The 12086-nt window shown below is 54.3% G+C and overlaps 1 protein-coding gene across 5 annotated transcripts in view; it reads left to right on the forward strand.

Moving 5' to 3' along the window:
• Nucleotides 1-11563, forward strand: part of RRP12 (ribosomal RNA processing 12 homolog) — a 64715-nt gene extending 53152 nt beyond the window's left edge. For all 5 annotated transcript variants that reach the window (XM_009215086.4, XM_017944172.3, XM_021943548.2 and 2 more), the window contains 9 exons: nt 1141-1232; nt 1364-1528; nt 1649-1824; nt 2037-2162; nt 4060-4109; nt 7644-7716; nt 9572-9639; nt 9962-10044; nt 11072-11563. In XM_009215086.4, the coding sequence (XP_009213350.2) occupies nt 1141-1232; nt 1364-1528; nt 1649-1824; nt 2037-2162; nt 4060-4109; nt 7644-7716; nt 9572-9639; nt 9962-10044; nt 11072-11174 (936 nt within the window). In that variant the 3' untranslated portion in view covers nt 11175-11563. The remainder of the gene's footprint in view (nt 1-1140; nt 1233-1363; nt 1529-1648; nt 1825-2036; nt 2163-4059; nt 4110-7643; nt 7717-9571; nt 9640-9961; nt 10045-11071) is intronic.
• Nucleotides 11564-12086: the final 523 nt, after the last annotated feature.

A 12086-nucleotide genomic window follows, 5' to 3' on the forward strand; every position in this document is an offset into this window, starting at 1 on the left:
CTGTGGTCCCAGCTACTCGGGAGGCTGAGGCAGGAGAATGGCGTAAGCCCGGGAGGCGGAGCTTGCAGTGAGCCGAGATCGCGCCACTGCACTCCAGCCTGGGCGACAGAGCGAGACTCCGTGACAAAAAATAAACCTATGTCATCTGTCTTTGTCTTCACCCGGAACCAGAAAGGTCAGTTTTAAAATGGAAAACCCCGGCCGGGCGCAGTGGCTCAAGCCTGTAATCCCAGCACTTTGGGAGGCCGAGACGGGCGGATCACGAGGTCAGGAGATCGAGACCATCCTGGCGAACACGGTGAAACCCCGTCTCTACTAAAAAATACAAAAAACTAGCCGGGCGAGGTGGCGGGCGCCTGTGGTCCCAGCTACTCGGGAGGCTGAGGCAGGAGAATGGCGTAAGCCCGGGAGGCGGAGCTTGCAGTGAGCCGAGATCGCGCCACTGCACTCCAGCCTGGGCGACAAAGCGAGACTCCGTCTCAAAAAAACAAACAAACAAACAAACAAAAAAAAAACAAAAAAAAAAAAGAGTAGACACGGACCCTATCCCCTAGCCCATTTGGGAGTCACTGGAGATAAGAAGATCTGCCACCTGCACATGTAACCCAAACTGGGCCAGATTAAGGCTTAAGAGGAATCCAGCCAGAGCAGAATGCAGTGAGATAGAAGGGACATAGGGGACCAAGAGAAATCTTGGGGTGCTAGGGGCGAAGCAGGAGCCATGGTGTTAGATGAGTCTGGGCTGAACTCCCATCTCTATGGCCATTTAACAAACACTTTACCCTCTGTGCCGCCGTATCCTCTTCTATAAATAGAGGGTGATAGCCTATATCTCGGGGGTAGTCCAAGGATTCAAGGAGAGGATATATGTCAAGTACCAAGCACTGTTGAGAAGACTAAAGCTCTCATCCTGTGAGGGTGCTCAGGCCTATGTCCTGAAGGAGGGTGCAGAGGAAAGATGGGGCCTGCCTACCCAAGGGAAGCATGACTGGGCCAGGGTGTGGGCCAGGAGCAGGGCCACACTAACCCTCCCCTCAGTTGGGCTTGATCATCCTGCGTGCGTCCCTGGGCTGGACAGCAGTTAAAGGGGGGCAGCGTGGAAGGCTCGCCTCCCTGAAAGCCCGGTGCTCTGTCCGGCAGATGGAAGCCATTGGGAAGCTTTCAGATGACATGCGGCGGCACTTCCGCATGAAGCTTCGGAACCTCTTCACCAAGTTCATCCGCAAGTTTGGGTCTGTGTACTGAGCAGGGGTGGGGATAGGGCAGGCAAGGAGCCGAGGATTTCCAATCCTACCAGGGACACTACTTCTGGGTTGTGCTGTCCGGCCAGTGCCTCTCATCAGCCCTTCCTTGCTACCCCCAGATTTGAGCTGGTGAAAAGGCTGTTGCCCGAGGAGTACCACAAAGTCCTGGTCAACATCCGGAAAGCTGAGGCCCGGGCCAAGAGGCACCGAGCCCTGAGCCAGGCTGCCACAGAGGAGGAGGAAGAAGAGGAGGAGGAGGAGCCCGCCCAGGGCAAAGGTGACAGGTGAGACCATGTTAGGGCCATGGGACCTCGTGTCTCCCAACCCAAGGGCCTGCCCAGGCAATGCCCGCCGACCCCCGCCTCTCCCAGGGGCGCTCTGACTGGGGACTTCTCTGTCTTTAGCATTGAGGAGATTTTGGCTGACTCAGAGGACGAGGAGGACAATGAGGAGGAGGAAAGAAGCCGGGGCAAGGAGCAGCGGAAGCTGGCGCGACAGAGGAGCCAGGCATGGCTGAAGGAGGGTGGTGGGGACGAGCCCCTCAACTTCCTGGATCCCAAGGTGGCCCAGCGAGTCCTGGGTAAGCACAGGGCTGGCCCGTGCACTCAGAAAACAGACTTGCCATGGTGCCAGGTTCTCAGGTGGTGGGTAGGGCATGGCATCCATGGCAGACCCATGGACAGGGCTGGGAGGTGCCTGTTTGGGGTCCCTGAGATGGGCTTGTTGGTCATGATGAGGGTGAGTAGCATGGGACTGGCCTTCCACCTCCTCATGCCAAACTCTCCATCCCAGCCACACAGCCAGGGCCAGGCCGGGGCAGGAAGAAGGACCATGGCTTCAAGGTGAGCGCTGATGGCCGGCTGATCATAAGGGAGGAGGCAGACGGCAACAAGACGGAGGAAGAGGAAGGCACCAAAGGTGGGGCTCAACGCGCTTGTCCATTCATTTATTCACTGTGTTTATTTATTCCTTTGGTGACCTCTTGCTGAGGAAGCGTGGGTAAAAACAGACCTAAGAAACTCTTCTCTCGGCAGCTTCCTCAAACTTTTTGAGTTTCTCAAACTTTTTTTGAGAAACGTTAAGAAATCTTTTTATGTTGTAACCAAGCCATTTATACAATATGTATTTAACTCAAAGGAAACTATCAGAAATAGTACTTCCCCTTACTGTGTGTGATGCGCCGTTACTTTCTTCTGTTTTTCTCCTCCTCCTCTCCCGTCCTCCTTTCTCCTTGTCTTCCTTCCTCTTTTTTTTTTTTTTTTTTTTTTTTTTTTAATGCAAACTTGGCTAAGGCCCTGAAGATGATTTAGAGGCAGAAAGAGCCAGAGGCTGAAACCCTCCCAACTTCCCAATCCCAATGCTCATGTTGCCAGGGAGTCCCTCGGGTGTGGCATCTCGGAGCCCTCTTTAGTCTTTCGTGGCACCTCTCCACATGTCCACCCATTAGCTAAGAAACACCTAGGTCTTCAGGAACACACCTGTCTTCCCTTTGTTTGGTTCCCACTGCTGCGAGCTTGGGCCCTTGTCTCACTGCACCTCCTAACTGGAGCCTCACTGCTCCACATACACCCAGCTCACCAGCCACGTGACTGCAGCCACTCAGTCAGCCTCTCCTTAGCTCCATTTCCTTGCTTCAGAGTGGATATCATACAATCCTAATACCCACTTTTGCAGGTTGGAATGAATATGAATCGGTGTAACAGGTACAGCGTATGTACTTGGTTTATATGTACCTGTTATATTTCCGTGTCTAGCATCTTCTCTGTTCCTCTCTCGCCCCTGTATACTTTCCAATCTCCTGTCCCCCTTGGTGCCCAGGCATTCCTGAGGCTGTCAGGACCCCTCCCCTCTCTCTCTGCCTTTCCAAATCCCCTGCTCTTCAGCATTCAGCTCAAAGCCTCTTTTGTAGCCTTTCCTGGACCCCTCAGCCTATAGGCCTGATTCCCCCAGAACTCCTGCCAAGCCCAGAGGAAACCCAGTCTTCAGCCCTTGGTCATTTGCTTTCTTTGGCGATAGAGTCTCGCTCTATCACGCAGGCTGGAGTGCAGTGGCTCGATCTCGACTCACTGCAGTCTCCATGTCCTGAGTTCATGCGATTCTCCTGCCTTAGTCTCTCAAGTGTCGGGGACTGCAGGCATACGCCACCATGCCCAGCTAATTTTTGTATTTTTAGTAGTGACGGGGTTTTGTCATGTTGCAAATCGGTCTCGAACTCCTGACCTCAGGTGATCCTCCCACCTCGGCCTCCCAGAGTACGGGGATTACAGGTGTGAGCCACTGCACATGTCCGGTCACGTGTTTTCTATTGTCTTTTGGTTGTTGATTGACTTTGTCTGAGTTTCTCTTCCCTCCAACTGGTCAGTTTCATACTTTGTATCCCCACACGGAGCCCAGCACATACTGCATGGGACAGAGGTTTCAAACAGGAGAATGAAGGCTTCCTGGCACGGTGGGGGCGTGTATGGGGCTGCGGGAGTGCCTGACTCCCCCGGAAACCTGGGGCTTTCTTCAAATCTCAAACAATGAAGGGTGGGTGAGTGGGGAAAAAAGTTTCAAACAAAGCCATATTCACCTCGAAAGTAGGATCACCACTTCTTTGAGGGGCCATTATACCTAGGGCCTAGGATGGAAAGGGGAAAGGGGCAGTGCTCAGGGATCTCACCTCTTCCAGCAGAAGGATGATATGGGTCTGAGGAAGGCAATTTCCTGGGGCTGGAGTTGGTGCCCCCTCAGCCTGGTGAGCCAGGAGGTGCAGAAGGAAAGGGTAGGTTTGAGGAGCTCCCGCAGCGCTCATGGACCTCTTTTTTGGCTCCAGGTGAAGATGAAGGGATGGCTGACCTAATGGAAGATGTGATCGTCAGGAGTGTGAGTAGTTCCTGCGGACGGCGGGCTAGGGCTTCAGACCTAAGCCTGGGCCCCACAGCTTCTCACCCCCACCACACATAGATATTGGACCTGCCCTGTTTCTGGAATGCTCAGTGCATCCTCGCAGGTGTGCATAGCAGGCGGTCCAGAAGGCTGTGGGTGCCATGCAGGACAGGGTGATGGTTGTCTAGTTAAAGGAGAAAGAAGGCAGAGACCCTTGTCTCTCTAGCGAGGGCATGTGCTATGCAGAGGCAAGGGCAGCAGCTTCCCTGCGTGCTCCTGCATGGGGTGGGGGCTTCCACTATAGGGGAGCATGGTTGTGCGCCCAGCACTGTGCTGAGGACCCCACATAGCCTCACGAAGATAGGGACTCCATCGTCCCTGTGACCAGAGGAGTGTACAGAGGTAAGTAGCCTGCCCAGGGTCACAGGGCTCAGTCTGTGCAAACCAGGAATTTGAACCCTGGTTTTCCAGTCTCCTAAGCCCAGGAATTCAACCTCTTTGCCACCATTACCCCTGTTGACCTGGCAGTGCTGCCTCCCAGGATGGAAACAGCCTCTCAGCTGCCCCACCTGAACCAGCAAGGGTGAAGTGGGCCCAACCGTCACCCAATACCTGTCAGTCTCAAGCTCAGTGGAACATTTCCATCCTGGAGCAGTTTCTTCCCTCTCTGTCCTTCCAGACTGTGCCCCAGCCCATCCAGCCTTCCTGGGCACCACCCGCAGGTGACAGGTGCCTGCATCAGGGGTGTAGTGGTATCGGTGGGGAAGCGGCAGGCTCTGGGGTCCCATCTTGGCTTTAGCCTAACCTTTTAAAGCCCCAATTCCTGATCTGTGAAGTGGGGTTATAAATAGACCACCTGGGGGAGTCATTGGGACAGTTTGGTAAGATTGGGTGTGTAAGGTGCATTAGTATAGTGCCTGACATGTTACAGACTTCCCCTACATCCCCCTTTTCATTGGCATCATATTTGTGAATGTCTGCCCGTATGCCTTGCCAAGTGTCCATCGGCCCAGCATGGCCCGAGGAGGAGCTTTGTTATTAGAGCATTGTGACAGTGCAGAATTCTGTTTGAAGAGCTGAGTACATATCCAGAGTCCTGGGTCAGAGAGTAGCTGAGGACCTGAGCAGCCTCTGATGCGTGAAGCCCCTCTGGGATGCCCTTGAGGAAAAGCAGTGGGGCTTCTGCTGAAAACCCTCCTGCCCCTCTTTGCCCCCAGGTGACTGCTCCTGTGGGACAGCTTCACCTACTGGGAGTCCTTCCTCTGCTTGGCCCCTCCGAGAGGCCACTCTCGGGCCAGTCTAGTCTCCCTTTCCAGGTGATGGCAGTCATCTGCCAAACGTGTGTCTCTGGGCCCAGACTGCCTGGCTCAAGTCTTGGTTTCTGTGTACAGTGCTTGCCACTTAGTGATGCCAAGTAAGCCGTCATGACTGATTATTCACTTTTCCTGGAAATCTTTTTCCAGTCAAAGCCTCCTGGGTTTCTTGAGCGAATCTTCACATGTGGCTTTTCCTGGCTGGGGAGAACCGACCACGGCCTTCTAAGGATGGCCCCCACTGCCCCGGGCAGAGCGGGACTGGGCAGACGCCTTGTCTCCAGGCACCGAGAGGGCCCTAGGGCAGCTGCACTCCGTGGCTGGCTCCTGCCACTGAGACCCGTAGAGGGTTTTTTGCATGGCAGTTGCTGAGTTCTAACTCTTTTTTTTTTTCCTTGAGATGAAGTCTCGCTCTTTCGCCCAGGCTGGAGTGTAGTGGTGCAATCTTGGCTCACTGCAACCTCCCCCTCCCAGTTTCAAGTGATTCTCCCGCCTCAGCCTCCTGAGTAGCTGAGATTACAGGCGCATGCCACCACGCCTGGCTCATTTTTGTATTTTTAGTGGAGATGGGGTTTTATCATGTTGGTCAGGCTGGTCTCGAACTCCTGATCTTGTGATCCACCCGCCTCAGCCTCCCAAAGTGCTGGGATTACAGGATTGAGCCACCGCACCTGGCCAAGTTCTAACTCTTCTGCCAACCACTGTGGGAGCATGAAGTGCTGGGGTTCAAGTAGCTGCCTCCATTTAAGGCCAGCGGGCTGGGCTGTTTTTTTTGTTTGTTTGTTTGTTTGTTTTTTCTGTTGAGACAGAGTCTCGCTTTGTCGCCCAGACTGGAGTGGAGTGGCCGGATCTCAGCTCACTGCAAGCTCCGCCTCCCAGGTTCACGCCATTCTCCTGCCTCAGCCTCCCGTGTAGCTGGGACTACAGGCGCCCGCCACCTCGCCCGGCTAGGTTTTTGTATTTTTAGTAGAGACGGGGTTTCACCGCGTTAGCCAGGATGGTCTCGATCTCCTGACCTTGTGATCCGCCTGTCTCGGCCTCCCAAAGTGCTGGGATTACAGGCTTGAGCCACCGCGCCCAGCCCGGGCTGGGCTGTTGACCAGGTACCAGCTGACCCAAGAGCCAGCTCAGCCATCATCCCCCATGGTGCAGCCAGAGTCAGCTTCCTCCCAGTTCCTGTTTCTCCACTAGGAACCCATTCAGCTGGGCTTCGGCCAGTGGATCTGGTGTTCCCCATCCTCCAGGCACACTGTGTGTGTGCTGCAGCCTGTTCACTCTGCCCAGGCTGATCCCTTTACCTGGCATACCTTTCCCCTGGTTGGCCTCTGAGCCTGCCTCTGGATCCTCTGGGTAGCTGGAGCCCTGGGAATCTGCAGTTTCAAGACGTTTCTGGGGCACAATGGCACAGACCACAGTGCAGGGACCAGCCCTGCCAGCTGGGGCTGCCTCTGTTTACCTTCCCTCCCTGCACAGCATGCCTCTGCCTGGCCTGATTGTTGATTACTGGGCTCACATCTGGTGAGCTGGGGCTGCTGTTGGCTCTCCCTCCTTCCCTTGGACTGCCTAACACAGCGCCAGGTGCACAGTAGGTGCTCTGTCACTTCCTGTTGAATATAATTGACAAGTTGACGTGTCTCACTGTCCATGCTCATACCTGCTGGGATGGTAGCATTGTTGAGGATCAGTGATGACTGGCTTGAGCAAGGGTCTCCCACCTGCCTGAGAGCCCCTGGAGCACAGGAACTAGATCCTGTGCCCTGTGTCCCTAGGGCCTGGCACTTAGTAGGGGATCAATAAGTGAGTGATTAATAGGGAGAGTGGGGTGGGGTTTGTGTGAAGCAAAGAACTGGTGAAGCTGTTCTCTCTGAAGAGGCCAGGGACCTCATTTTCCCCATTAGGAAGGTTGGGTAAGCTGATGTCAGAAGCCCTCTGGACAATTGCAGGCCTTGGTGGGGCCCAGAGTGGAAAGGCAGAGCAGGAGCAGCCGCCACCAGCCCGGCAGTCCGGACGTGGCCACAGCTTCTCTCCTGCACTGCTTGGCTTTAGACAGTTCTTTGCCCTCTCTGGGCCTTAGTTTCCCCATCTGTAAGTGAGAGGTGGGGTTCTTAGCAGAGGGCCTCTCCTGCTCAATGCAGGGTACTCTGCTGTTACTGTTGGCATTCCCAAGGGTGGGCACATCCCCTGGTTCACTCACTCTCAATCTATTCCCTCTCTATAGAAAAAGCACCAGAAGCTCAAGCACCAGAAAGAGGCCGAGGAGGATGAGCTGGAGATACCCCCTCAGTACCAAGGTGAGGCTTCCACTCCTCTGTCCTGGCACACATGGATCCCTGTCACCTGCATTAGGGAAGGGAGTCACAGGAAGGGGTGGCAGGGCCATGAGGGTGCACAGCCTGGTTGTACTCACTTGGCACCAACAGAGGTTGGCTGATATGACACTCAAGACTGGCCTGGAGTCTAAGGGGCCCTGGGGGTGTGGGAGAGCCTGTGGGTTTGGAGATCTGTGCGTGGAACCACCAGCCTTCTGAGGAGCTCTGAGCCGCAGCTCCTCTCCACCTGCCCAGGCCTCCCAAGAGGCTTGAGCCTGCCCCTTCTGCGAGCTACTTGCCTCTCTTGGTCACCCTAAGAGCACCAGCCCTGAGTCAGGCTGGATTTAGAGAAGCCGCTTGGCCGGTGCTGGGGCTGGGAACTGGGAAGGTTGGTATTGGGTCTGGCCAGAGGATTCCCCTCTATTTCTGTCTCTGGGCCCACCAGCTGTTGCCCTCCTAGAGCAGCTGCTAGAAGTGCCAAGATGGCTTCACCTCTGCTTCCTTCCTCCCAGGGCAGCTGTGCAGGACCCCTGCCCCCAAGCCCTTGCAGCAGAGCCCTTGCTTTGCATCTGGAGGTCCAGGGGCTCCTGTGGGAAGCCTCTGATTCCAGTAGCTGGTGTGTCCTCAGAGCCCTACAGCATCATAACACAGCTGCACAACCTCATGGCTCTTCCGCCTGTGGCGCCCACGAGCCAGGGCCAGCTCACCTACTGTGCCCTGGGATGGAGTGGTGCTGAGGCAGGAGTACCTGCCAGTCGATGAGGCAGAGACAGGGGGTCGGGGCTGCTTGTCCAACCTCTGCTTAGCTGTGTGACCTTGGCCTGGTTACACTGTCTGTCTCTGAGCTTCTAGTTTCTCATCTGCAAAAACATGGGGGATGGGGGAGTTCGTGTTGGTCATCTCAGAGTCCCCCTGAGCTGACATTGTAGGATTCCATCCACAACTCGTTGAGTGTTGAAGTCCAGGCTGGAGAATACAGCTGACCTTGGGCAAGAATCCTGATCTCTGTAAGCCACAGTGTTCACATCTGTACAGTGGGTTAAATAGCTGTCCTTCTATCTCAGTGTGTGTGTGAAATCCAAATGAGATAAGAGGGTAAAGCCTAAAATGTCTTCTCTTACAGCTGAGGTTAAGAGGCTTGCCTGAGGTTGGAGCTGTAAGTGGCAGAGCTGGGAGTTCAACCTGGCTGACTGGCTGAATTCTGTCTGATTTTGGAGAATATGGGTTATTTTTTGTTAGTGTGTTAGTGGAGAATATATGTGTTCCCAGAAGTCTCTGGTAAGCTGTAAGGATTCTGGGTCAGTCTGAGGAGCCCAGTGATCTAACTGTCAAATCACCAGACAGTCCCTCCTCGAGGAAGGTCTTTGTCCTGTTTGATAGAGGACAGAGCCGGCCGGGCGCGGTGGCTCAAGCCTGTAATCCCAGCACTTTGGGAGGCCGAGACGGGCGGATCATGAGGTCAGGAGATCGAGACCATCCTGGCTAACACCGTGAAACCCCGTCTCTACTAAAAATACAAAAAACTAGCCGGGCGAGGTGGCGGGCGCCTGTAGTCCCAGCTACTTGGGAGGCTGAGGCAGGAGAATGGCGTAAACCCGGGAGGCGGAGCTTGCAGTGAGCTGAGATCCGGCCACTGCACTCCAGCCCGGGCTACCGAGCAAGACTCCGTCTCAAAAAAAAAAAAAAAAAAAAAAAAAAAAAAAATAGAGGACAGAGCCAAGTTCCTGGTCTTCACTTATCTGCTCCCTGGCAGCTTGCTCAGAGAGGGTGCCCATTGCCTTCTAGGAGGAGGCTACCCTGGCTTTGCCTGACTCATGGTCCTGTGTTCTCCCTATAGCTGGAGGCTCTGGCATTCATCGCCCTGTGGCCAAGAAGGCTATGCCTGGGGCCGAATACAAGGCCAAGGTAAGCGCTGCATGTAGGGCATGGGGTCTCCTGGCACTGGACAGGTGCCAGGGAGGGGCAAGGAGGAGTTGTGCCCATCACTGTCTTGAGAGGCACCTTCCTGGAACTCAGCTGAGGCCAGGAAAGAAGAAGGGGTATACCAAGGCCTTGTGGCATCTGAAATGGGGGACCTTGTTGAATGGCCTTCCAAGGATACAGGAGCTCTTTGGCACCACCTAAGGCAGAGGATGAAGGGAGGTTATGGGGCCTGTCAAGTCTGGGGCAGGGACAGAAGGGGAACCCCACACTCCTAGCTGACTCTTTTTCTCTCCTGGGTAAGCAGAAAGCAAAAGGTGATGTGAAGAAGAAAGGCCGACCAGATCCCTATGCCTACATCCCCCTCAACAGAAGCAAGCTCAACCGCAGGTATGGTGCTGTGCCAGGCTGGCAGCTGGAGGATGGGAGGGGACAAGGGAGCAGAGTGCTCTAAAGAAGGGAAGGCCTTATTAAACTCTCAACTCAATTTGAGTCTCTTCTAGCTTTTTTTTTTTAACATGCACCTACATCGTGTAGCTGGTACCTACCTATATTACTGACTTGAACTGCTTCTTTATTTATTTATTTTTTTTGAGACAGAGTCTTGCTTTCTCGCCAGGCTGGAGTGCAATGGTGCAATCTTGGCTCACTGTAACCTCTGCCACCCGGGTTCAAGCTAGTCTCCTGCCTCAGCCCCCCGAGTAGCTGGGACCACAGGCGCGCACCACCATGCCCAGCTAATTTTTGTATTTTTAGTACAGACAGGGTTTCACCATGTTGACTGGGATGGTCTTGATCTCTTGACCTTGTGATCCTCACGCCTCGGCCTCCCAAAGTGCTGGGATTACAGGCGTGAGCCACTGCGCCCGGCCCTGAACTGCTTCTTTAAACATGATATTATGTCATACAGATGTTTTCTGGTATATACATACTCTACATAGTCATCATTTTTAATAGCTTTGTATAATTTGCTTTTCTAATCCCTTTATTGGTGGGAAATTAGAGTTGTTTCCGACTTTGGCCCTTAAATTGGGTTATGTGTAGGACTGCTTTGGAAACTAATGTTACTAGGGAAATGGTATTCTAAAGTTCTAGCTTCTACGGATTGTGAGTTACCTTTCAATAGAGGGATGGGTGGGCAGAGGGAGCTTTGACCTTCTCTGGACGTACATTAGAGGAAGAATGGCAGTGAGGCCTGTTTCCAGGGGGATAACTGTGCCAAAGTGGAATGTCCCGGTCGGGACATGAGCTGTGTGGAAGCTGGAACCACGCGTGGTCTGCCCAGTTGATGTGCTGGCCACCACCTGGAGGCCCACTTCTCATCCCTGCTGGCGCTGGGGGTGAGCCATCATTTGGCATCAGGAGGGGGCCTCCTATTCTCAGCCAGTTGTGACCCTTCTGTTCCTTGGCCCTGCAGGAAGAAGATGAAGCTGCAGGGACAGTTCAAAGGCCTGGTGAAGGCTGCCCGGCGAGGTTCCCAGGTGGGACACAAAAACCGCAGAAAGGATCGTCGGCCCTGAGGCCCAGGGCTGCCCCGTGATCCAGCCCGAGGCCCTTTCAGCCCCCAGGCTACCTTGCCACCAGCTCCAGGTACTCAAGAGTCTGGCAGAGCCTGGACTCAGGATGACTTGGAACTAGGGCTTGGCTCTCAGAAGTCCTGGATTTTGGAAACTCCAAATGGAATCACCCTTCAGAGACATCCCTGGTGCCTGGAGATGGGAATGTGGCCTCAGTGCCTCTGAGTAGGTGCCATGGGGCACCTTTGCTTTCTGCCCGGAGTGGCCACGAGCACCAGAGCAGATGATCTCTATTTCCGCCAGCTGCTTGTACCCACGTGGCATCCTGGCTGTGGTCTGGGTGTATGAGATTTATTGTGACCAGATGTAGAATAAATGTGTCTCATCCTGCATTTTTTTTTCTAGAAACTGTTTCATAATCTGCCCCCTCCAGGGGTAAGAACAGTGTCCAGTTGTTGGCAGCAGTGGCCTGACCTCTTCCTGTCTAACTCCTTACATCCAGTCCAGGGCATATCATAATGCTTTGCCCATAGGACAGGCTTTGGAACTTGCCAGGAAGCACCCACCTGTGTCAGGAGGGGCAGCGAATGCCCCAGGGCTGGTGTTGGGAGCTGCAGTTCAGCACCAGGGACTGCCCCTGCTGCCCTGGTCACAAGTCTCTCCAGCATCTTTGTTCACTGATTCAACAAAGTGTTTGCTGAGCCCCTCCAAGTGGGCTCAGCATAGCCTGGTTCATTCACCTCCCTGTTTTCCCACATTCTTTTTTCCCCAGACAAGGGGATCTGTTTGTGCGATGTGATTCACTGGTCCAGCTTTGTTGGTCTGGAGCAGAGAAGGGCATGGCACAGAGGTCCTGAGGTCACTGTCCTGTCAGTCCAGGTCCCCTCGTGGGGATACGATCCCACAGGCAGCCAG

This window comes from Papio anubis, chromosome 11 (genome assembly GCF_008728515.1).
Source record: "Papio anubis isolate 15944 chromosome 11, Panubis1.0, whole genome shotgun sequence".
Taxonomy (NCBI): domain Eukaryota; kingdom Metazoa; phylum Chordata; class Mammalia; order Primates; family Cercopithecidae; genus Papio; species Papio anubis.